Source organism: Microtus ochrogaster, chromosome 7, assembly GCF_000317375.1.
Source record: "Microtus ochrogaster isolate Prairie Vole_2 chromosome 7, MicOch1.0, whole genome shotgun sequence".
NCBI classification, from domain to species: domain Eukaryota; kingdom Metazoa; phylum Chordata; class Mammalia; order Rodentia; family Cricetidae; genus Microtus; species Microtus ochrogaster.
This window is the reverse complement of record NC_022014.1, coordinates 28,169,391-28,193,574: the sequence shown is the minus strand read 5'-3', so window position 1 is coordinate 28,193,574 and position 24,184 is coordinate 28,169,391. Positions and strand designations below refer to the sequence as shown.

Below are 24,184 nucleotides of genomic sequence, written 5' to 3'. Positions count from 1 at the left end.
CAAGCTGTTTATCTGTCAGGTTTTTTCAGTTTATTTTTAAAATTTCTGACTGATGGTATTTATTTTTTCCTTGTCCCTTTCTCCACTTTCCCAGCTCAGAAAGGGACCATCTGTCCTTGCCTTGCCTGTGGCCATTATAGAGTCCCATCAGGCTGCTTGAGTTTTGGTTCCTTTTCTTTTACTACTTCCCCTGCTGCCTGACTAGTGTGTGCTCTGCACTGTACCGTGAGCCTTCCTCATGCACACCTCCTCATCTGTTGGGCGTCTGTGTAGACCTCCAGATCCACTCAGGCAGCCTGCCTAGAGACCCTTCTGAGTCTGCAGAGTCTGTGCGGACAACAAAACCCAAGTGTGGAAGTAGGGGAGACTCTCCACTTGCAGTAGGCAGGGCACCTCTCTGCTGACTCGTTTCTGATGAGAATGCTGTTTGTGTTCATGGATGTATCCTGTTCTAACTTGTTTCTGTCTTTGCATGTATCTGCAAGAGTGAGTGAATGTGTGTGTGTGTGTGTGTGTGAGAGAGAGAGAGAGAGAGAGAGAGAGAGAGAGAGAGAGAGAGAGAGAGAGAGATTGAGATTCATACTTCATCCTGGTTTACAAGCCCAGGAGGAATGAGTTACAGCCATCCTCTCTTAGATAAAAACCCATCTTGCTTTCCTCTCCTCTACTCCTTAAGTTTACTTCTGTGAACACGGATACACAGAAGACTGGTGGTTCATAGTTTGCAGTCGGAATACAGAGAGCTGATCAAGTTTCCCAGTGTGAGAGGGAGGCCTACAGAACTTAGCGTCCTTTTTTGACAATGAGGAAGTCTGGGAACATGGATATTGGAAGACTTTGTGAGAGCCTGGTTTTCTTGTAAATGGGCATGCTAAATGATGGGAATTTGATGAGGGTTTTGGCCTTCTGAGCTTTTGTACATTTTCTTCCCTGAAGGTACAGGCTCATTGAAGAGGGATTATCTAGGGAGCCGCCCTTCCCCTCCATCCACCTCCTTTCTCCCCAATGATGTAACCTGTCTCACCCCTTGACCTGGGACCTGCTTTCCACAGTTAGCCATCTGGGGTGGGAATGGAGTCAAATAGCATGCTTGGTAGATGGAGACCTAACTCAGATCCCACAGGTCCCCTGTTGAGGAAGCAGGAGTCTGACCCTGCATTCCCTTTGGGTTCTTGGAGCTGTGTCTGGTGTGTCTCTGCTTAGGCATTAAGGCAGGGGTGATTGCATGAGGCTTTCTTGTGTCCCCCCCACCCCAGTTTCTTTCTTAGATATACTGTTGCTGACTTTCTCACAGCCTATTTTTTTCCTCTTGCACGCATCCTTAATTATCTAAATGAAGGATGTCGAAGACTGTTCCTGCTTTACCAGCACACTTGCCTCTCCCTTCAGATTTCTGCCTGGACTGGGAAAGGTCTATGTGGTGGTGGGCCTTAAGCTGTTGGGAAACCATTACTCTCTCCTGGTGCCGAGTTAGCTATCGGGTTGGGAGTGGGACTAAGGGGTGGGTTTCAAGGTTAGATGCACAGTGTTTACTGTTCTAGTGTTCATGTTTGCAGTGCTTTGAAGGAGCTGGGGAGTTTATGAGAGATGAAAAATTCCCTTTTCTAAGCTGTCCATTGGTTTTGCCACTGCCTTTACCACCCACCACCCACCCCCGCCCTTGTGTGGGCCTTCTGGATTACAGGAAGAGCTGAGGAAAACAGGCCCATTGTTTTCAAATTCAGGCAGAGAGGCAGAAGTCTACTCTAGCCTCTGAAATGGTACCAGATACATAGAGACTGCCAGGGTGAGTTACCTGACTTGGACTTTTGTGCCACCTCTTGTTGGTCTTTAGAGCTCAAGTTCCCGTCTCTTCCTGTGTAACCCCTGGTTCTGTGCTCCCCTGGTCCCTTCTGTATCACATTTCCCCCAAGTCTCTTTTCTATGCTCTTGGTCACGGGGGAAGTCTGCAGTGAGTGATGAGGTGGACTGCAGGGAAGGGATTGCTCCCCTTCCAGCCTCACTACTGGCTGGCCATGACTTGGCCAGTCCTCCCACACCCTGTAGCAGCTTCACCTCCTGGCACAGTTCCCATGGGGCAGGGAGTAATGAGGCAACCTTGCTTGCATTTTAGAATGGCACTGGCTGCAGTTTTGTGGCCTGCTGAGCATAGCTAAGCAAATTACTGTTGCGCTTGAAGCACAGGTGAGACCAGTCCATCTCTTGTTTCTACTTAGCCTTTTTTTTGTTTTGTTTTGTTTTTAATGTTTCTTTCTTAAGGAATTCTTCTAGATTTTATGGTTCCAGATCTTTCTACCATTCTAGCAGCTTCTCTGGAATTAGTAATGGATCCTTAGAGATCTGAATTTCTATAATTATAAGACTCACGGACCAGCAGAAAGCCACGGGTCCAGCTTCCTATCTTACATCCTTCCCTGCAGTTGCTTCATAAGCAATCTTACCCTTCACAGTGTATCACATGTAACTAGCCCTCCAGATTTCTCTCCCCTCTTTGTTATTGCCTGATTATTAAGCTAGAGCCAGGTTCTAAGAAGGTATTCCTCGATGCTGGCTATTGGTGATGGTCTGTATTTGTTTTTTGTTGTTGTTGTTGTTGTTTGTTTGTTTTGTTTGTTGCTTTGAGACAGGGTCTTTCTACACAGTCCTGGCTGTCCTGGAACTCACTGTGTATATCAGACTGGCCACAAACTCCCAGAGATCCCTCTTTGCCTCCTGCTGGGATTAGAGGTGTGTTCCACTCTGCCCAGCTTGGTCATTACCTCCAGGAGACTCATGTACAGGAAAAGCCAACCCATCAGGAAGTACTTTGCCCATTTGGAGATGGGCAGTCTGAAGTGCAGTGGTAAGGGCCTGCTGTTAGAAAGAGGAGTTGTTACTGGAATGAGGGTGGGGTCAGAGTTCTAACCCCAGCTCTGAGCCACTTGTAAGAAATATCATCCCAAGCCTGTCTGCTAGCTTTCCTTTGCCCGTTCTATTATCATTGCCTTTTACCTGGGACTCCACTCTGACTCAAGGCTGTTTCTAGACTGTGAGAGTGGAGTGGTTGGGCTTGTTCCTCTCTTTTCACGTCCTACAGCCTGGACTCATGCTTCCAGCAGCTGAGGTTGTTAGTTTCTCCTCTGCAGCCCCAGCCCCCACTCCTGCCTCTACCAGGATAGCCGGAGTAGTCTGACAATACATAAAGCCTTTTCATTTTCTCTTGGGAAGTAACAAAGCCTTTGTTTCTAAACCAGTCTCAGGCTGTCCTAGCACATAGAAATTGCTCCTTTGGTCATGTCAGAGAAGGGATAAGAAAATGTCAGCTGATGATGGGTTCCACACATCAGAGTCAAAGCTGGGCTTGCTGTGGTCCACTGTTCATGGTCCCCATGGGAACTATGGGAAGACGAGCAACAGAAGAGGTCAGGACCTTGAAATCATTATGTAGTCAGTGATAGGCTTGGACTCATGATCTTCCTTTCTCTACCTCCCAAGTGCTGGAATTACAGGAGTATGTCATCATATCCAACTCATATGTAAAGGTTTGTCGTCCCTCCCCTTTTTTGGGTAGTGGCTCACGGTATGGACTAGACTGCCCTTGAACTCAGAGGTCTGCTTACCACTGCTTCCCTAGTGCTGGGATTAAAGGTGTGCACCACCATAGTTGCCATATGTAGAAGATTTAACATATGTAAAGGACGAGAGGCTAAGAAATGCTTAGTCATGGAAGCACTAGTAAGAGGAAGGAAGCAGCCAGAGCCTGACTGCATGTGCCTACTGTACACACAACAAAGTCATTTTGCACAGATTCAGAGCTGGAGGGAAGGCATTGCTGAGGTTCATTCATGCACAAGTCTGCCTAGCCCTCATTTCTGTGTATACCACCCAAGTGCTGTCTTCACCCTCTTCAGCTGTGTAAAGTAGAATAGCAACGTGTGGGCCAGCTTGTTTGGTTGTAAGAATTTACTTAGATTAGGTCAAATAAAGGGGTGGTTTATTCTGGAACCTTGCCTCTACTATTTAACGGGCTGCCGACCTTGAGCAAGTACACACCTTATGTTGTGTGACAAAACTTTCCAGGGGAGATACAACACACCAGATAGGGAGCCCACAACAGACCAAGTACAGATACCACCAAAGTCCAACTTGGTGGACCAGTGCGTTCTATTGGGGTTCCTTATGGGATTGGGGGTGAGGGTTTTCCTTATAGGGGCAGACATGACTCAAAGACAGCTGCATTGCCAAAGCCCACCCCAGCAAGGGTGACAGCTCACAAAAGCTGGGGACCTGGAGCACGCTGCATAGCCTACAGTGTTGGAGAGTGTCCCTTCCAGGTGCCTCAGTTGGTCTAAGCCTCTTGTAGAGTGGCTTCTGGTTCTTCCAGACAGCCGGTCTGGCCTGAGCCTTCTTGCAGTTTGGCTCTTGGCTGAGTTAGTCTTTGAGGGACTCACAGCTTTAATTGCTTATTCTCACTGAAGGATCCTAGTGGATCTGGTCAGTTTTAGGGACTTCCTGAAGCTATTTTGAGTTGTTTATCTTGTTTAAGGATCTTGCTGTAGGATGGAGTGTTTCAATCTTGTAGGAAACTTATACAACACTTTGTTGTGACTTTTGAATCCACTGGGATAGACCAAAGTCTTAGTTTCAATTTAAATTCAGATTAAATGAGTTTATCTTACTGCTAGCAGGGCAGCAGTCTTGGGGAAATGAGCCTGCTGTGCTAAAGGGGCTAAAGGCAGGGTTTATACGGTGGAGGTCAAAGGTGCGCATTGCAGTTGTCTGTGGAATCCACAGCTGCGCAAGAAATTGTTTTACTCCCTCAGTTGTTTCTCTTTCCTGTTATATAGGAATAAAAAGACCGCCTCATCCTTTAGCCATCACGGGAGTTATGTGTAAATTATTACCCAGGTCTGGGCTAATGAGTGGGCTAGAGCAGTTTATTTCTGGGCAGGCAACAACACAGTGCCATCAGGTTAGGGCTGGCTGTCACACCCCTACACCTTCACAATCCAAATTCCTAGTTTGCGAGAGTCCTGCATCTACCTACCTTATAGATTTATCTGAAGATTAAATCAGTTGCCATGTGTAAAACAGCACAGTGCTTGTCTGTTAATATTGGGGTTTACTGACTATGATAGAAGCTTGCTTCCTTGCTCTGGATGACCTTGAACTTGAGCTCTGCCTGCCTCAAGTGCCCAAGTGTTGGGGGATCGATCACAAACATGCGCTACCCTGGAAAGTCAGTATTTCTTTTCTTTCTTTTTTGTTTTTAGTAATTTATTTATTTTTATTTTATGTGCATTGGTGTCCTGCCTGCATGTATGTCTGTGTGAGAGTGTCAGACCCTCTGGAACTAGGGCTACAGACAGTTGTGAGCTGCCATATGGGTGCTGGGAATTGAGCCCAGGTCCTTTGGAAGAGCAGTCAGTGCTGAGCTATCTTTCCAGACCCCGAGGTTAGTATCTTTTAAGATTGGGAACCTTGTTGGAATTTTGCTGAGCATCAGAACTGAGAGTATGATTCAGTAGACCACAGATGGTTGTGTATTTCTGGAAACAGTGTGGGGTCATCTTCTTTAGTTGGATTGCTTAGGGGCAAGAGTGTTCTAGCTGGCATCCCTCTGTCTTGGACCGGCAGTGTTCAGTCAGGAACCCAGTTCTTCAGCTCTCACAGCTCCTCAGACGACAGGGGCTGGGAGCTGGCAGTGTAGGCTTCAGGCCTTGGAGTTAAGATTCTCAGGTTGGGTCTTGACTTCAACACTTCCTACTTGTGTATGACTCTGGGCATGGCATGTAAGTGTTTTACCCTTCCTTTCCTGTGAGGCAGGCATAACAGTAGTACCCTCCAGACTTTCCAGGAGATCTTAGGTCTGAAGCGCTTGACAGTACCAGGAACAAAGGAAGTGGCTTTAAAACTGCTACCAGTGAGGGCTTGGTGGCTAAGCACTCACACTGCTCTTCCAGAGGTCACAACCTGTGACTCTAGCTCTGGGGGAATTTAGTGCCTCTCACCTGTTGGGTCCTCTGGACCTGGAGTTGCACACAGTTGTGAGTCACCATGTAGATGCTAGGAACCAAACCCAGCCATTGTACTGAGCTAGCCCCTAAATTCCCTTTTTGGGTTTTTTTTTTTTTTTTTTTTTTTTGAGACAGGGTTTCTTTGTAGCTTTGGATCCTGTCCTGGAACTTGCTCTGTAGACCGGGCTGGTCTTAGACTCACAGAGATCCGCCTGCCTCTGCCTCCCGAGTGCTAGGATTAAAGGTGTGCGCCGCCACCACCCAGCTTGAATAGAATTTTCGCTCATTGTCAGGCCTTCTGTGGCTCTTTGGAACAGGGGCTACTAGGGCCCCCAAGAAACTTATCCCAGCCCAGAAGCTACACGGCCAGCACAGAAACCAGGATTCTCTTACTGCTTACAGGTGACCCTGGTGGCCACCTCCATACTGTGTGTATGTATGCATGTGCCTGTGCATGCACACATGCTTCTGAGTGTGCATATGTTCGCTATTTGCACATGTGCATACTCGAGACTGCGAATCAAACCCAGGGATTTATGTACAGTGGGCAAGTGCTCTGTCATTGATCTCCCAGACCACTATTTGTCTTCTTTTGTGGATGAAGTGTAGTAGGAATCCTTTAAAAAAATATTTTAATTGCATTTTTAATTAGGACTGTGTGTGTGTCAGTGTGGGTATATGAACATGAATGCAGGTACCTGTTGAGGCCAGAAGGGTGTTGGATCCCCTGGAACTGGAGTTCCACACAGTTGGGTGCTGGCTACTGAATTCTTGTCCTCTGTAAGAGCAATGAGCACTCAATCACTGAGCCATCTCTCCGGTCCAGGTATCTTTTTAAAAATATTTGTTTATTTATTTGTTTATTTGTATTTGTCTTTGTAGGAGCTGCGGGCTCACACACAAACACACACACCTTTTTTGACATAGGGTTTCTGTTATGTAACCTGGCTGTCCTGGAACTTTCTGTGTGTCCTCCTTTTTTTTTTTTTAAAGGAAACAAAAGAACTCTCCCCCCAAAAAAAGGTCTAATTTGTTCAAATAAGGGCAGACCCTTAAAGAAAGCTGATTCTCCCTCTCCTTGCCGGGTCCTCGTCAGTCTGAACTTGTGTAGGTCCTTTGCATGCTGTCACAGTCACTGAGTTCATGCGTGTAACTGTCCTGGTGTGCCTAGAAGCTACAATTTCCTTGTCATCCAGCCCCTCTTCCACAGCGTTCCATGACTTTCGGGATGTGTGTGCTGTTTAGGTTCACGTTCCACAGTCTCTTACGCATACCATTTACAAATTGACCAGTTGTGGGCCTTCATGTTAATCACCATGTACTGCAGAATCAGTTAACTTCTCATCTGGAGGCTGAGAGGCACTCATCTATGATGTGGATCAGTCACTAGGAGTCCGTAGGATTCTGTGTATGTTTGTGCATGTGCTTGTAGGGGAGGACACTACCATTGTTATCTCTGTACTTCTCCACCTTACCTTCTGTGACTTAATCTCTTTCTGAGCCTGGGACTCATTGATTGGCTAGACCGGCTAGCCAGCAGGCTCCAGATATACATACCATTCCCCCAGGTTTTAAGTCCTACGTTACCACATCCACCTTTTTTTGTGGGAACTGGGGAGCTAATTTAGGTCCTCATGCTTACGCAGCAAGCACTGAACCATCTCCCAAAGTGTCCCCCGCCCTTTTGATAGACTCATTTATTGTGTTCCAGCTAGCCCCAGACTCAGACTGTAGCTGAGGATAACCTTGAGCTTACAATCTTCCTCTGTCACTACTGGAGTGCTGGAATTCCAGGTGTGCATCTCTGTACCAACTGAGCTAAAGCTTGGCTTTTTACTTGTATTTTTTTTGTGTGGGGGGGGGTATATTATTGGTTAAGCTAGTCTCTGAGTCATCCTCCTGCCTCAGTCTCCCAAGTAGCTGAGACTAGAGATGTATGCCACCATGCATGCGTGGCCTGCTTTAGGTGTCACGTATTAGAAACTGTTACTGATTCAAGGTTCTGAAGGCTTTCCACATCATGTGCGTCCACTCTGACTAGAAGAGAACAGCTTTGTGGAGGTCCTCTTCTCCTTCCACGTCCACAGGCGAAAGGTGCCTTCTTGACCACAGCAGGGCTCAGGCTTACCCATCCTGGTCTTTAGTATCCTTTCCACTTGGGTAGCTGACTCGACCGGAACTGGGAAGGCTAGGAAGGCCTCCAGCGCTCATTGCAGCAGTGCCAGGCCAGCAGGGAGGCCACCTGAGCTCTTTCCAGGAGCGCTGTAGCCTCTGTAGAGGCGCTTCACCTTTGAAGAAGGTAGCCAAGGACAAATTGTATTTGAAGGGCTACATTTGTTTTCTAATTAGTATACAAACCAAAACTAAACTTTTATGTGTCTAGGCATTCTGGGTATGCAGAGAATCGGGCACCATTGGGTTTTGTCACTACCGTAAAGCAGAGGACAATATTCTACTTACTCTGGAATAAAAACATGCGTACTCCTGAGTTGGGAATGTAGCTCAGAGGTGGAACATTTGCCTGACAGGTACCTCAGAAACAAACACAACAGCAAAACTTGACAGATGTACATATACACATATATGTTATTTGAAATTGATTCCTTGGTCAGGCGGTAGTGGCACAAATTTTTAATCCCAGCACTCGGGAGGCAGAGGCAGGCGGATCTCTGGGAGTTCAAGGCCAGCCTAGTCTACAAAGCGAGTTCCAAGACAGGCTCCAAATCTATGGAGAAAAAGAAAAGGGAAAAAACAATAAAAATACCTCAGTTCCTTTTTTCTCCCCTTTTTGTCTTCTTCCATCAACAGGCATGAGAAATCTACCCTATTTTGAGAACCTTGCATGACCCCGCTGCCTTCTCTAGGCGTCATCTGATTTCCCTCTTCCGCTCTCAGAATGTTCTGGGAGGGTGCTCCTGCAGGCTTGATCTCCCCGCCCTTCCCCTCCCATTTCCTCCGGCCCCCACTCAGCTTTCCGCTCCCACAAGTACAGTTCCCTTGAATTTTCCCTGGTTGTTTAGAGGCTGTGGCCCTTGGGGTCTCTGCAATGTCCTCTGACTGCTCAGTAGCATTTTGAGACTTTGTTGTCACTCTGTCCTCCCCACAGGATGGCCTCCAGGGCCACCCATCCTCCAGTGTCTGTCCTTTGTTCCTCAGGCTAGGCTTGGCGTCTTTACCCCACTTTCCTGTGCCCTTTTCTCTTCATACTCTGTCACCCACTCTCGGGCTCCTGAGTGTCTCTGTCTCTTGATCAGACCTTGTTTTTAATGACATGATAGAATGCTCCCACGCTTCCTGACTTCTCAGACGTAGTGTCTTAACCACGGCACTATTCCTCAGCAGGCCATGCACTATGCCACTCTTCAGTCTCCATCTGTGGTTGGAAACACCCAGGCTCCAAAACTCTCAAGTTGTGTCTCCTCTTGAGCCAGTTGGACACTGAATTAAAGCCGAAGTCTCTCTCCAGAACCATAAAACAGACTTTGTGCTGAGTCTGTTCCTTGTCAGCTTGTTGAAAGAAAATGAGGCTTGAAACAAATACTTGGTCAAGGACATACAGCTGATGTCCATGTTCTCGCCAGGAAGCTGCTTCCTGGTGCTTGCTTCACCACGCCAAGCAGTCTCTCGGTGCTGTTTGTGCTTTCAGCTGTCTTAGGACGTATAATCAGGCATGTGTGCCGTCGTGTCAAATGATGAGGTGAGGCATTTCTCAATATGGCTGAGCTGGTGTGCCTGCTTGAGAAGCTGCCGTGGAGTTAGCGCTAGCGTAACAGGTGCAATGAGATGAGGTGCTCGCCAGTTTTCCTGAACCAGGGCTCAGCCCGTGCAGGGCAGATGGGATGGAGGCACTCAGAGTGCTTACTGGCTGACTCATGATGGGCACACCGAGGTCGGACTGTCTTCAAGCAGTGGGGAATCCTGCAGAAAAGAGGGCTCAGAGTTAAGGAGGATAAAAGTGCAGGGGCTAAAGGGAAGGATGAGGCGGGAGGATCTGTAGGAGAGAGGGCAGAACAGATGGGTCTGAAGTGGCAGCCAGCAGAATTGAGAGTAAACCAAGGACATGGCAGAGAAAGGACCAGGTGACCAGCACAGGGGAGGAGCTACAGAGCATGAAGTCAAGTGGGGGATTAGTGAAAAAAGGTGCTGCAGCTGATTAGTGGGGCCAGGTGCTGTGACCAGTATGCCACCAGTCTCCCTCCCATCCTCTGAATCATCCTTTCCTGCAGATGGGGTCAGAAAGCAGAACTGGAATGCACTGCATCTGTGTCTGAGTGCATGGGTCTGCCCTCAGATGACCTCATTCCTCAGCACCCAAATACATGAAAAGAGGCAGATCGAGAATTTTGATTATAAAATTAAACCATTTTTGTGTTGAATTGAGCTCATGGTGAAATATCACTGTGCCTGTAGCAAGCCGTCATATTCAGAAAAACCACACCCACCCGTCTACTTTTCTGCCTCCCTCTGCTGAAAGAACTGAAGTTGGAGTTAAGGAAACTTCCCCAAAGCCAGCAACTAGAAGCCCGAGGACTGATGAGCTCCTCCCAGGAGGATCCTCCAGGAACTGTGTTCTCTTTGGGCCTCCACGTCTAGAACTACAGCTAGACAATGCGGCTTCATGTTCCTTGTGGTCATCAGGGTCAGGCAACCCTTTTTATTGGCCTCCGTCCCCAACACACGGCAGCCATGCTCCTATTGCCTTGAGTCTTGTTGATCTCTCAGACCTGGTAAGGATGTTTTAGAGCCTGGGCTAGTGACATGGCTCATCAGGTAAAGGTGCTGCTGCCAAGCCTGATAACCTGAGTTCTGTTCCCCAGGATAAACAGAACAGAGCCCTACAAGTTTGCACTACGTCAAGCAAGGTAGAAGGAGAGGACCGTGGTCTGAGTTGTCTCTGCCCTCCCTCCACACAGGCATCATGGCGTGCATGCGCCCTCACCCACACAGATACTTTTTGGTAACTAACTAGACATGAGGTCTGTAATCAAAGGCTAGGAGGAGGCCCCTCCATTGCTGTGAGATGCTCTTGGGGAAGATGGGATACATGGTCTCAGGCTGCTGAGTGCCGGGTCTGGCTGAGACGTGGGACAGATTTGGAGAGCAAGAACTCAGGCACTTCCATGAGGGCGTTTCCCAGCAGGTAAATGCGCAGTCACAATGCTGTGTGATCCCTGCGGTGAGGGAGCCAGGGCGTGTTTCTGCCCTCCACTTCCTCGTTGAGAAAATGGACAAAGTGTGGTGTATATATTCCTAAAGAGCCTTGGGCTGTGGTCTCCACCATGCCCAGACCCTCTCCCTGTAGAGTCCTTCAGTGCAACAGGATGTTTTTATTTTCAGAAACCCTATATTAGTTCTTAAGATCAGCAAGAGGGGGATGTTAGGATAATCAACAGAGACTTCACATGTTGCCTGGAGAGTTGATTCCATGGTGGCATCCTCACTGTTGGTCCCTCCCTGCAGGGATTGAAACAGACCTGCCTTTTCTGCAGGATTGTGGGGGCAGTCCTGCCAGGAGGGTGTGGGTGGCCTTAGGGTAGGATGGCAGATGTGTCAGAGACCAGGCTGCCTGCTGTGAACCAGCAGGAGGAGGGGCATCTTTGGAAACTTTGTTCAGCCTGTGGGCCTTCTCCTGGCACTGCGTGGCTCAGAAAAGGAGGGCAGGCAGAATTCAGTCCAGCAATAAGAGGCCCGTTCTCCTTTTGTGGAGGTCCTTTACATGCCCCGAACACTTCATGTACTAGCCGGAGGCCCTGATTTTAAGAGGGCTAGGGAGGGGAAACCAAAGGGTGGTCCTGCCATGGCTCATCTCTGCCACCCCCACCCTTTTAAATTAATTTATTTTTATTTAGTATGCATTGATGTTTTTCCTGCATATATGTCTATGTGAGGGTGTCTGATCCCCTAGAACTAGAGTTACATACAGTTGTAAGCTTCCATGTGGGTGTTGGGAATTGAACCCAGCCCTTTGAAAGAGTAGCCAGTGCTCTGAACTGCTGAGCCATCTCTCCAGCCCCTCACCTCTGCCTTTAAAGTAATATCAGTAATAATAAATTCTTATTGGCACATGCAGCCAGCCTGGGTCCTGGTACTTTGTGAACATTCCCTCACTGAAAGTTTAGATCACCCAGGAGTCTGTTTACTGCTGCTGGAAACAGATTCCGAGTTGGCCAGTGAGTTGGGAATGAAGAGCATGTCTCCACCTGGGCTGTGACTTCCATGTTCCCCCTTCTGACTCTTCTCATAGAACATTAACTCCGACCACCCTGCAGTCTGCTAAGTGATAGTCTCCCCTGCCACTCATGTCCTGATTGACACCTTCCCCTCCAGTCCTTGTTGAAGTGATAACACTTTGTTCTCCTCCCTCCTCCCAGGACCCTGCAGGAATCTTTGAGCTGGTGGAGGTGGTTGGCAATGGAACCTATGGACAGGTGTACAAGGTGAGACATGGGACAGACATGCAACCCTCAAACCCGTGGGGCCTCTTTAGAGTAACAGAGGAAGAGGGTCCCGGGTCTGGCAGTCTGAGGGAAGCTATAGGAGATGACAGAGACTGGGAACCCCTCGGGGAAGAAAGAACAGACCGCAGAGAGAGCAGCAATAGAAAGAAGAAGGGAGACATCATCTCTGAGTGTAGACATGCTCCTGGGTGTGGAAGGAACCAGAGTGCAGCCGATGGTTGTGGGATAGGAAGCAGGAAGAGCACATGGGGATGTAGGTGTGAGGGCTCACCTGGAAATTCACAGTTCATGCCAGAAATGTGGGTTGACACCTCCCAAGACCACAAGGAGGCCTGGGGCTGATGGGACCTCACTGGTGGCCTGCAGAGGAAGCTGCTTTCTTGACCTCCTGCAGCTGCTTGCAGCAGGGAGCCAGCCAGAGCTCAAGCCTCTTGCTTTTGAGCTGCTTCTCTTCCCACAGAAGTGGCATTTCCTCTGCTCCTGATTAGCTTTTCAGCTTGGCCAGCTCAGCCCTCTCAAGTGGCCAGACCTCCGCCCATACATGCAGTGTCTCCATAATGAAGGGGATGTTTGGGGTGGGTGCTGTCCCCAGAACATTTAGTCTACTTCCTCGGCTCAAGGCACAGCTCCAGACATTTCCACAGGGGCCCTGCCTCTCTGCGTCTCCTGGCCCCTGGGACTGCCAGCCTTTCATGTACCCCTTTCGCTTTGTAAGCCTGGGCTTTGGGGGAACAGACAGCGCACCGCTCCTGCTGAGTCGTGTCCATATAGATAGATAGATAGCTGTGCTTTCTGTGCTTGGGCTCATGGATGGCTGCTGAAGACAGGACGCGGGTGGCAATGCCCGTGTCCTTCCCATGAACAGCTGCTGTCCCATCCTGCTCTTCTCAGGAAGCCTGGGACTTTGTTGTCCAAGCGATTGATGGTTCTTAACGAGGGATTTCAGAAGGGTGGGTGGGGTGGAGTTGGAGCTGAGGTAGAGAAGACTGTGGCACAAACACACTGAAGGTTCCCACCTTTAAACTGGTGACTGTAGGTCTGGCACACATCAGCTGGCCCTTTTGTGTCCCTGCGTTCCCTACACTCTTTCCCTGATAACATAAAACACCTTGGGCATGAGGTTGATCCAGGGAAAGGCTTACTATCTAGAGTGGCTAGACCAGGAAAGCACCAGACATTTTATCTTACATAGATGAAGGCAAGGATTAGCCCCTTTCCAGCCTTCATTAGGATGTGGAAGTTTCTTTACTTTAGCTTTCAGTGTAGAGAAAAGTCCCTGCTAAGGAGGCCAGCACAGAACAGGGGCTCGGTCCTGCACTTCAGGTGTTGCCTAGTAGAGCCTTCGTCTTTGCCGAACTTTATCTCTACAGCCTAGTGTTGAATTAGGAGCGGCGGAGCTGCATCCCCAGCACCCGGCCGCCTGCATGGCTAGCTTTATACCCGAGATAATTACACGGAAACTGTATTCTTTTAAACACTGCCTGGCCCCATTAGTTCCAGCCTCTTATTGGCTAGCTCTTACATATTGATCTAACCCATTTCTATTATTCTATGTAGCCCACGAGCCGGCTTACCAGGAATGATCTTAACCTGTATCTGCCTGGAGTGGGGGAACCATGGTGACTCTCTGACTCAGCTTCTTTCTCCCAGCCTTCCATTCTGTTAACTCCACCCACCTATATTCTAACCAATAAAATGGGCCAAGGCAGTTTCTTTATTGCTTAACCAATGAAATCAACAGATTGATATATGACACTCCCACATCAGCCTAGAAATGTCTGGGCAGATGGATGTTAGCTGTGATGGCTCAGGAGCCTCCCTTCTACCTTCTGCTTTGTAAAGCAAGGCATCTAACTCCATGAAGGGCACATTCAAACGTAGAAAAATGCTAAGAGATGGCTTTTCCCAGACTCAATCTCTCTCCATTATTTTACTAAGTGAGCATGTACCCTGACCCTCCACACCCTCTGTACTTGGATTTCTTGCAGGGTCGGCATGTCAAGACTGGGCAGCTGGCTGCCATTAAGGTCATGGATGTCACAGAGGTAGGGAATGGGGTTGGGAAGGGCAGGGCTGTCATCGAAAAGGGGCTGTAGGCTCAGGCCTTACCTTCCCCCTTATGCCTAGGATGAGGAGGAAGAGATCAAACAGGAAATCAACATGTTGAAGAAGTACTCTCACCATCGTAATATTGCCACCTACTATGGGGCCTTTATCAAGAAGAGCCCTCCTGGGAACGATGACCAGCTCTGGGTAAGAAACGCCCTTCCTGCCCTTCCAAGTCCTTCTGCTTTAGGCGGCCAGTGTGTATTCTGACATCCCTGCCTTCATTGTGGATCACAGGAACCTCATGATTCACCCAGAACTCTGCTTTTCAGTCTCCTCTGCCCAGTGTCTTGTTCCCTTGTGTGTTTAGTGACAAGCTCCTCCACCAGACACTTCACCCTGACCAGTTAGTAAGCACTTCTTAATCAGTAAGCAATAGAATATAGAATCTTGGTCATGGCAAAAGATGGGGGTGGGGGTGAGCGGCAGCTTAGTTCTTTGGGTTTTCTCTCTCTCTCTTTTTTTGTTTGTGTTTGTTTGTTTGTTTGTTTGTTTTGAGACAGGGTTTCTCTGTGGCTTTGGAGCCTGTCCTGGAACTAGCTCTTGTAGACCAGGCTGGCCTCTAACTCACAGAGATCCACCTGCCTCTGCCTCCCGAGTGCTGGGATTAAAGGCCTGCACCACTACCACCTGGCAGTAGCTTAGTTCTTAAGTTCTTTGTGGGGCTGGAGAGATGGCTCAGAGGTTAAAAGCACTGCCTACTCTTCCAAAGCTCCTGAGTTCAAGTTCCAACAACCACATGATGACTCACAACCATCTATAATGAGATCTGGTACTCTCTTCTGCCATGCAGGCATACCTACAGGCAGAACATGTATACATAACAAATAAATAAATCTTTATAAACAAAAAGTTCTTTGTGTCTTTGGACACAATTTTGGGAGAGCCATCAAATCAAAGTATCTGTGAGCAGCAACAGGATTCAGGCCCATCCTGGCAGTACACAGTCCTGGGTGATGATTTGAGCCAGAGCCTACTCAAAAACCTCCTGACCCAGACTGCTCCTAGGAGTCATTTGCTCCCTAGCTTGGACATGGATGCCACAGCTGGGAACCAACAAGCGACCTCCCTCCAACATGTGTGGATTAAATATGCAGGATGACTCCCTGTCGTGGCAGTCACTGGGTCTAATCAAGTCCAGATCCCAGCTCCCCTTCCCTACTGAGTGGCCTTCTGCAGAACGGAAGTCTTCCTTCTTAGCCAGCTCAGTCCCTGATAGTCCTGGTGACCCGATGCGAACCTGGCTCTGGAGCAAGCTTATGTGCTGAGCCCATAAGCTGAGGGGACAGCTGCAAGAGGCATCACTGTGGCTATTGGGAGTTTTGGAGAACATGCTGGAAGTCAGGTAGACCTTAGCTATTTTAATAAGCATCTTCTGTATACCCTGCAAAGTTGAGCATGAGTCATGGCTCCAAGGATTTGGGGGGACATATACAATACACCATGCTGTGTTTAGTGGGAGACCACTGAAGATTGGCAGCTAAGCAATAGTTGCCACTCTTCTTGTTAGTGTGTAGGGTACTGGGCTGCTTCTCCACCCACCATGCTCTCTCAGTGGTGGGGCACATGAAAATTACTTTGATTGCATAGGAAACACACCAGTCCCAACCAGCCTTTTCCTGAATTAGATATCAACTTTAGTGAAGACGGTTGGAAGAAATTGCTCCTGAGTTCCCTCCAGCAGCACACTGAGTGGGACCCCATGAACTTCCCTAGCAGACTCAGCCTTTCTTACCTCTGAATCAAGGATCTTGAGCTTTTTTGTAAAGGTCCAACTAGTAAGTGCTTTAGGCTTTGTTGGGCATGTTTGCTCAGTTCTGCTGACACTCTGTGAAAGCAATTGACAGTACATAAACGAGCACGGCCAGCTGAGCACAGTGGCTCGCACTATAGTTCCAGCACTCAGGAGGCTGAGGGCAAGAGGATCCTACATAGAAAGACCCTCACTCAGAACCAAACCTGAGTGTGTCTGAATCCTCAAATTTATATTTAGGTCACTAAAATTTAGTGTTATTCTCATGTGTCATGAAAAAGGACTCTGGACTTTTCTGGGAGGTGTTTTGGTTTTAGTTTTTTCCCCTAATCATTAAGTATAGTGAAAACACACTGAGGAGATAGCTCAGTTGGTGGAGCACTTGCCATTCAAGTGTGAGGACCTGATCTTCGATCCTAAGATCACATATAAATAGCTGATCATGGCAGGGGATGTTTGTAATCCCAATGATGGTAAACAGAAGACAGACAGGTTGATCCCTGGGAGTGTATTGGGTCAGCTAGTCTAACTTGATGAAGTTCTACACACACACACACGGGTAGGAGAGGTATGTCCATTATCCATTGATTCAGGATGGGTATAACTCACTGGTAGGTGCTTGCCCAGCACCTTGAGTTCCATCCCTAGCACTCCATATAGACACAAAAGTAACTTACAGAGTTGTGTAGTGGCACACGCCTTTAATCCCAGCACTCAGAAAGCAGAGGCATATGGATCTCAGGGCCTTGTCTGTATTGTGAGTTTCAGCTAGACCTACATTGTGAGACCTGTCTCAAAACAAAACAAAAACAAATTTAAAAGCAAACAAAAACCCCACCTTCTTTGGCTCCCTGTTGTTGCCAGCCCCGGCTCCCGAGCAGTAGTTCTCGGCCCATGTGGGATTCTAGGGAGAGTGTGATCAAAGCACTGGACTCTTGAAGGAAAGTGATGAGCTGCGTCATTGTGCTGGCGGCGTGGGGTCCTCTCTCCTCACTGCCAGTTCTTCCCCACCTGTGTGCCCCTTTCTCCCTGACCTCTGAGGGTCCCCACTTCTGGTCTCCAAACCTCTGGCTTCCTCCAGGGGCCTGGCTGGGGCAGAGGCCTTGCCTGACATATTTTTCTTCCTGACTCTTTCCTTGGACCTGGGACCACAGCTGGTGATGGAGTTCTGTGGTGCTGGCTCGGTGACTGACCTGGTAAAGAACACGAAAGGGAATGCACTGAAGGAGGATTGCATTGCCTACATCTGCAGGGAGATTCTCAGGGTGAGTGTGAAGCCCCTTCGTAGTCCTCCCCATGCCACCCTGGCGAGAGCTTCTTCATGGGCATTTGTTATCCCACTGAGGGAGGCAGCTAGCCACTATGAAGAGTCTTACACACACCTCAACTCTGCCTGCATTTGGGCTGTGGGTGGGTTTGGTCTGTACATTTAGCCTCGCTCTGAAGTGAGCTAACTTTCCCTCAATCTCTTTGTACCTCCATGCTCTTTTCACCCCTCCAACACTGTGGCTGATTCTCCCACTCTTGTCCCAGGGTCTCGCCCATCTCCATGCCCACAAGGTGATCCACCGAGACATCAAGGGACAGAATGTGCTGCTGACAGAGAATGCTGAAGTCAAGCTAGGTACTGTGGGTCCTTCTGAGGCCCTTTTGCCATCAAGCCTGGGAACAGGGTCGCCTTCCTCAAATGTCTGGCTTAGGTCCAATTGCATTTGTGCCAAGGGAGTCTCTTCCCTGTCCCTTTCTCCCAACACCAAGATGTCTGCCTCCTGCTGAAAATCCCAAGAAGCTTTTTACCTGCTGCCCGCCAGGGCGCAGCTACTCCGCACCCTTCTGTGGAGACAGGGCATTGAGTTCCCTTCTGCTTGCGATGCCGTCCTGAAGAGGATGCAGAGGTTTCTAAGTAGGATCTAGGCCTCCACTGCTTCAGTCCAGACACAGGAGAGCATTCCGTGTGCTATAAAGCCCAAGAGTAGAGGGGGCTTTGCATGCTGACCCCTTCCTCATGTCTCATAGTGGATTTTGGGGTGAGTGCTCAGCTGGACCGCACTGTGGGCAGGCGGAACACTTTCATTGGGACCCCATACTGGATGGCCCCAGAAGTCATTGCCTGCGATGAGAACCCTGACGCCACCTACGACTACAGGGTATGAAAGGGAGAAGCAGGAGCTCAGGAAGTAAGGTGGGGATAACAGATGGATTAAAAGTCTGGGGGCAGTGACACGTGAGCAGTGAAGGGATAGAAACTTCTCAAGGCATGTGGCCAGGCCTGAGAAGCCAAACCTGGAGGATTGTAGTTTGAGGTCCTCGAGGGTTTCCTAGCAAGACCCTATTACAAATAAACTAAATTGAAAACCCAGTATTTTATGGCAGGAACTGTTTATTTGAGAAGGTGGAATGATTTGGAAGAAGGGGATCTCGGGAAGGGATGAGGCTATGGTAGGTTTGTATGGGTGCTGGGTGAAGGGAGTTATGCAATATTGCCAGGAACGATTCATCCTTGTCTCTTCTTTCCCTTCTTTAGAGTGACATTTGGTCTCTAGGAATCACAGCCATCGAAATGGCAGAGGGAGCCCCCCGTAAGTGCTGACTTTGCCTTGGAGTAGGATGGGGCAGAAGGGAGGGCAAGGAGGTGGTATAGGGAGGAGGTGGACTTCGGAAGTCACGTTGAGGGAGGGATTCCTTGGCCTCTCCATGAAGCAGGATTGATAGTGTCTCTTCCTTGTCCCAGCTCTGTGTGACATGCACCCCATGCGGGCTCTCTTCCTCATCCCTCGGAACCCTCCCCCAAGACTCAAGTCAAAGAAATGGTATGTCTGTGAGTGTTTTCAGTCTGACAGTAAAGGTTCAGGCAGAGCCACCCTCACCCTAATACTTGTGTTCAGGCTTTGGGGTACACCATGGAAGAGGTGTGGGGACTGTAGGCAGCAACTGGGATTGGGATTTGGAAAGCCAGGAAAGAAAAGACGATTTAGAGATATATGGCCCACCATCTCCTGTGACTGCCCTTCCAAAGGGGCCCTCCCAGTGTGAGCCACCACTGTTTCCAGGTCTAAGAAGTTCACTGACTTCATCGATACGTGTCTCATCAAGACTTACTTGAGCCGCCCACCAACTGAACAGTTACTCAAGTTTCCCTTCATCCGAGACCAGCCCACAGAGCGGCAGGTCCGCATCCAGCTCAAGGACCACATTGACCGCTCCCGGAAGAAGCGGGGTGAGAAAGGTCAGTGGATGGCTCTGGAGCAGGGGGTTTGGGTGTGTCTCTGCCCTGTCTCCTCTCTAGGGTTCGCCTTTGCTCTCCCTTCCCTTACCCTAGCTCTCCCTGCCCAAGGAGCCCTCTCCCAAACTTGTAACCCCAGGGCCTTTTCCACTTGTCTCAAGTCAGCCTTGCAGGTGAGGACGGCTATGTGATGTCCTCACAGAGAACTCATTCCAAGCCTGTGCTGGTGTGAGCATATGAACCTGTTGGGGAGGTACCTCGCGATGGGCTGTGCACGTAGACCGAAACGATATTCCCAGCTGAAGTTTCCCTACCCGGGGTGGAGTCTGGAGCTCTGGGTGGAATAAGCCTCAGTGTCTTCCCTTTGCAGAGGAGACGGAATATGAGTACAGTGGCAGTGAAGAGGAGGATGACAGCCATGGAGAGGAAGGCGAGCCGAGGTGGGTTTGGCGGGTAGAGGTGGGAGGTTGGGGTCTGTGTGTATTGTCTGAGGGGACAACAATGATCCTTGACTTCAGGGGCTCTTAGGTAGTAACACATAAAAGATAGCTTGTATAAACTTGAGTCCCTGGGTTGGTGAATTGGCTCATCAGGCAGAAGCACCTGCCTTAAGCTTGATGACCTGAGTTTAGTTGCTGGGATCCACATGTTAAAGGGAGAGGATTCTTCTAAGTTGTCCTGACCTCCATTTGAATGCTGTGGTGCACTGAGACATGCACACGTGGGCTGCTTACAAGTGTGTGTGCACACACATAATAAATGATGTAACTGAAAAAATAGCAGATGGAGTCCCTGTATGAGGGAGAGTGAAGTGAATGGATGGTGAAGAGAAGGTTGATTTAGGCCTGACAAAGGTATGGGCTGGAATCTTTAAATAGCAGTAAACATTGTTTAGCCAGGGCGAGGATGCGTACCTCTAATCCTAGCATTTGAGAGGCTGAAGCAGGATAGCAAGTTCCAGACCAGTCTGGGCTACATAATTCAGGCCCTGTCTCAAACGGGGGAGAGGGACAGAAGAGAAGACAAATCCACGACCCCTGGGATTGCCCATTGGCAGGGTGTCCAGTACAGTTGGAGGCACTCAGGCAGGCTGCCCAGGGAAGAAGGACCACCAGCATGTTCTGACCTCCGTATGCCTTTGCCACAATCATCCAGCTCCATTATGAATGTGCCTGGGGAGTCCACACTCCGCCGAGAATTCCTCCGACTCCAGCAGGAGAATAAGAGCAACTCTGAGGCTTTAAAGCAGCAGCAGCAGCAGCAGTTGCAGCAGCAGCAGCGAGACCCTGAGGCACACATCAAACACCTGCTGCACCAGCGGCAGCGCCGCATAGAGGAGCAGAAGGAAGAGCGGCGGCGTGTGGAGGAGGTGGGTCCACCAGGGCAGGAGGAAAAGCGAGGAGTAAGACAGCCTCTGCCTGGCCCTTTTCAGCCTTCATGGAAAGACTGTTACTAGGGGCTCAGTCTCCAGGTGCTGGTCCCCTGCCCAGCCTAGTGTGGATCCATCAGCATCCTGTCAAAGTGACAGCTATTGCCATGATAGAGCTGTCACTGCTTACACTTCCATAGGCCGTCAGTCTTGGCCAGCTTCAGTCTGTGCCCATTTGTTAGTGCTGGTCTGGTCTGCTCCAAACAGAAAAGCTGGGAAGACTCCTCTCGTTCTTCTGGTTATTTTTTGTTTTCTATAAATTGTTTTTGACTGATTAAAGGTAGGTAGAGGAAATTCATTTTAATTGAAGAGAATCTTATGTTTAAGTACAGTTTTCTGTTTGTTCTATTGCTCATTAAAATACTACAGTAGGTGTGGTGGCTTTGTCCTGTTCTCCACCCTTACCACCATTGGGAGGTAGAGGCAGGAAGATGAGTATTTCCAGATCAGCCTAGCCTTCAAAACCCCCAAACAACAAAAAAGCTGTGTAACTCAGTTGATAGAGAGCTTGCCAATCCCCAGCACCACAGAAAACTGGCTGCAGCAGTATGCACTTATAACCCAGCACTCTGAAGGAGGAGGCAGGAGAATGAGAAATTCTGGAACAGCCTCAGCTACATAGCAAGTCTGAGGCCAGTCCAGTCAAGGTGAGACCTTATCTCAAAAAAAGGGTTGGGTCTGGGGATACAGCTCAATAGTAGAGCCTGTCATACATGAGTCTCTTGGGTGTGATCTCTAGTAACAAAATAACAATTTTGTGTGTGATGTCTGTCTAAATGTACTTATTATTGGTGCATGATGGAAAATAAGAAATCTGCATTTTTTTTCAAACTTTATAACTCAACACCAAAAAACATTGTCTCAAGCATAGCTGCAGCATCTCCACTGTCCACCGTTCCTCAGAGTAGGCCTCTGTTCTTGCTGAGTAGGAAGAAATTTGTAAGAAAAACTCAATGAAGACTTTCTGCTCTTCTCTGTAATAGCAGCCGGTAGCAAGTGACAGAGGCCTAGGCAGCAGCCTCACCACAGGAGGAGTACTTCTGTGTGTCCAGAGGCCTGGTCTTGCTCATTTCATGGTTGGTCTTGTTTGGGATGGGTATAAACACTGGCCAGAAAGAATGTTCCAAAAAAAATGTCTTAGGCGACTGATTTCGTGAAGGTGGTTGCTCAGATTCAAAGGTTGCTTTTCTAAGCACAGACACTTGGTGCCCCCTGTTGGCCAAAGGTTATCATTAACATCTATCTCTTAGAGATCAAGACAAAGTCAGATTTGGGGTACAAGGAGCATGTTAGGGGGTTGCTGTTCTCAACACTTGTTTTTGTTGTTGTTGGGTAGATGTCTTGGGGTTTCATCTTCTGTGATAGCACACCGTAACCAAAAGCCACTTGGCAGAAAAAGGGTTTATTTTGCTTACACTTCTACATCAAAGTTCATCATTGGAAGTCAAGGCAGGAGCTGATAAAGACACTGAGAGGAACACTGCTTACTGGCTTGTACCCCATTATAGCACTCAGGACCCCCAGTCTAGAAGAGGCACCGCCCACAGTGAACTGGGCCCTCCCACATCAGTCATCAAGAAAATGCACCACTGACCTGGTGGGGGCATTTTCTCAATTCAGGTTCCCTGTTCTCTCTCTCTCTTTTTTTTTTTTTTTTTTTTTGGTTTTTCGAGACAGGGTTTCTCTGTGGCTTTGGAGCCTGTCCTGGAACTAGCTCTGTAGACCAGGCTGGTCTCGAACTCACAGAGATCCGCCTGCCTCTGCCTCCCGAGTGCTGGGATTAAAGGCGTGCGCCACCATCGCCCAGCAGGTTCGCTGTTCTCAAATGACTCTAGCTTGTGTCAGGTTGACATAAAACTAGCCAGCACAGCGCTCCAGTGGGAAAACGAAAATGTCATCCTCGAGCCGGCTCCAGGCGCAACAGCCTCTGTCTAGCCCCATGCCCACGGCTATTTCCAACAAACTGTTCTCCTCACACCCAGCTCTTGGAGCCAGGTTTGCAGCTCTGGTACAGGGCTCAGGATACATGCTCGGAAGTGTTAAAGCTTTTCTCTTCACCATCTCTAACAAACACCTGCCCTGTTACAGTCCATAAGACACATCACCTCTTTGGTCTACAGCAACAGCGGCGTGAACGGGAGCAGCGGAAGCTGCAGGAGAAGGAGCAGCAGCGGCGGTTGGAAGATATGCAGGCCCTGCGGCGAGAGGAGGAGAGGCGGCAGGCAGAGCGGGAGCAGGTATTGGCGCCAGTGCACACACAGACACCCGCCTCCACACCTGCCCTGCCCCTGCCCCTGCCCCTGCTCCTGCTGCCTGCCTTCCTTGCTCCTCGGTGCCCTGTCCCTTTCGCTCCCCTACCCCCAGATTCCTCCTATCTTTTCTAGCTTCACTCTTTCTCTCTGTTTTCTCCTACCCTTCAACCCTACCCTTCTCCCTGCCCTCCTGTCTCTGTGTCTTCATTCCCCATCTCTCTGCCCATCCCTGACTTTCTCTCTGGGGCATTGTCCCTCATGGTACCCACCTGATTCCTCCTCATCCCCTGTCTCCTCTTATTCCCATCTGTGCCACATTGCCCCCTGGGGCTCATCCACCCTTGTTCCCCCTCATCCTCACCCCGCTGATTCCCTCCCTTCGCCGCTGCTGCCACCCTCCTCTGCTGCCTCCCTCTCTCCCTTCCCCCTGCCCCCCCCCCCCCCCCAGGAATATATCCGTCACAGGCTAGAGGAGGAGCAGCGACAGCTCGAGATCCTTCAGCAACAGCTGCTCCAGGAACAGGCCCTGCTGCTGGTAACGGGGTCCCTCGGTGTCCTCGGGAAGATGCCATCCTGAGCTGCTTTCCTGCACTGGGATGGGAAACACATCAGGGAAAGGGACTTCCAGGGAAGCAGCTCCTGTGTAGGCAGTAGAGGAAAGGAAGGGCTGCCTGCTCTAACTCACAGGGCCACACCCTGCTGACCCTCTGTCCCTACTGTTGGGCCCAGGAATACAAGCGGAAGCAGCTAGAGGAGCAGAGGCAGTCGGAGCGGCTCCAGAGACAGCTGCAGCAGGAGCATGCCTACCTCAAGTCCCTGCAGCAGCAGCAACAACAACAACAGCTCCAGAAGCAGCAGCAGCAGCAGCAGCAACAGATCCTACCTGGGGAAAGGAAGCCCCTGTATCATTATGGTCGGGGCATTAATCCTGCTGACAAGCCAGCATGGGCCCGAGAGGTACTCACAG

The 24,184-nt window shown here is 49.4% G+C and overlaps 1 protein-coding gene across 11 annotated transcripts in view; it reads left to right on the top strand.

Annotated features, from left to right (window-relative positions):
• The window catches only part of Mink1 (misshapen like kinase 1), a 52,773-nt gene that overhangs the window by 19,410 nt on the left and 9,179 nt on the right, over window positions 1-24,184 (top strand). For 6 of the 11 annotated variants that reach the window (XM_026780193.1, XM_026780192.1, XM_026780196.1 and 3 more), the window contains exons 2-15: window positions 12,368-12,433; window positions 14,443-14,499; window positions 14,582-14,707; window positions 17,468-17,578; window positions 17,847-17,937; window positions 18,330-18,460; window positions 18,838-18,892; window positions 19,045-19,123; window positions 19,364-19,539; window positions 19,907-19,976; window positions 20,692-20,905; window positions 23,086-23,202; window positions 23,666-23,752; window positions 23,947-24,174. In XM_026780193.1, the coding sequence (XP_026635994.1) occupies window positions 12,368-12,433; window positions 14,443-14,499; window positions 14,582-14,707; window positions 17,468-17,578; window positions 17,847-17,937; window positions 18,330-18,460; window positions 18,838-18,892; window positions 19,045-19,123; window positions 19,364-19,539; window positions 19,907-19,976; window positions 20,692-20,905; window positions 23,086-23,202; window positions 23,666-23,752; window positions 23,947-24,174 (1,608 nt within the window). The remainder of the gene's footprint in view (window positions 1-12,367; window positions 12,434-14,442; window positions 14,500-14,581; window positions 14,708-17,467; window positions 17,579-17,846; window positions 17,938-18,329; window positions 18,461-18,837; window positions 18,893-19,044; window positions 19,124-19,363; window positions 19,540-19,906; window positions 19,977-20,691; window positions 20,906-23,085; window positions 23,203-23,665; window positions 23,753-23,946; window positions 24,175-24,184) is intronic. The other 5 variants (XM_013347284.2, XM_026780194.1, XM_005349676.2 and 2 more) reach the window with 1 other exon arrangement.